Source organism: Octodon degus, unplaced genomic scaffold (genome assembly GCF_000260255.1).
Source record: "Octodon degus isolate 3935 unplaced genomic scaffold, OctDeg1.0 scaffold00210, whole genome shotgun sequence".
Taxonomy (NCBI): domain Eukaryota; kingdom Metazoa; phylum Chordata; class Mammalia; order Rodentia; family Octodontidae; genus Octodon; species Octodon degus.
The window spans coordinates 2,230,306-2,231,231 of record NW_004524786.1 but is presented as its reverse complement, the minus strand read 5'-3'; the positions used below and the strand labels follow the sequence as shown (position 1 = coordinate 2,231,231).

The 926-nt window shown below is 45.7% G+C and overlaps 1 protein-coding gene across 1 annotated transcript in view; it reads right to left on the bottom strand.

Annotated features, from left to right (window-relative positions):
• Positions 1-244: 244 nt before the first annotated feature.
• Positions 245-926, bottom strand: part of Thoc7 (THO complex 7) — a gene marked incomplete at its 5' end in the record, with an annotated part of 25,482 nt that continues 24,800 nt past the window's right edge. Inside the window, one exon of the mRNA XM_023704996.1 lies at positions 245-552. Within this exon, the coding sequence (XP_023560764.1) occupies positions 485-552 (68 nt within the window). The remainder of the gene's footprint in view (positions 553-926) is intronic.

Genomic DNA, 926 nt, shown 5'->3' with positions numbered 1-926 from the left:
AACGCTCCCCAGTGAGCCTCAGGGTCAGGAAGACTGCCCTCCAGAGACACTCTGCACCTGGCTGTGCGGGCCTGTGGTCCCTCTGAAACCTAGGCATGCACTTTGTGTTCAGCGATGGCCAGGCACAGCCTAATTTTCTCACGGATATCCTAAAATGCTGCCTTCTTGCAGCCATCAACCTGTGTGATAAAGCAACCGACACGACCAGTGCATGACGGCCGGGCTACTGAGCAGCACAGATATCCAGCTTTAGGCACACTTTATTAGACATATTTCAGTGTTGCTTTCTGTCTTGTAAGAATAAAAAATTCAATTAAAAAAATACACTGAAGTCATTTTCCTTTGTGTGAAGCCATGAGGTGAGAATGTTTAAAAGCAAAGCACTTACTGCCAAAACTTAAAAATACTGCCACAGCACAACTATGAACACACTAAGATCACGGAGCTATTTGAATATTCTTGGGAAAGGTGAGCGGTGAACCTGCTATGGCTTAGGATCCATTTCTAGGCTTGTCTCTTGAGCTTCTTCTACTTCTGAGAGCTTTTCATCATCTATAATTGAGAAAGAAACACAAAGTTTTAGTCAAAGTTTTGCCTAAAATTTACATTTAGTGTATATATGAAAATATTTCTTTTATTAGACAACACATTAAAAGCAAGGATAGACAAAATGCATGTCTCACATAAATGTTTCTTTAAAAAATAGGGTTTAGGGCTGGCCAGATAGCTCAGCGGCTTCTAGCACCTGCAAGCTGGCGCAGGGGCCGCGGGTTCAGTCCCCAGGCCTGCTGTTCCGGCCCCACCCCCGGGAGAGCTAAGACGGCAACTGAGACTAGGCGTGGCGGTGCGTGCCTGTAATCCCAGCTCTTGGGAGGCTGTAAACAGGCAGATCACTACGAGTCTGATCTACTAGTGAGACCCTGAAC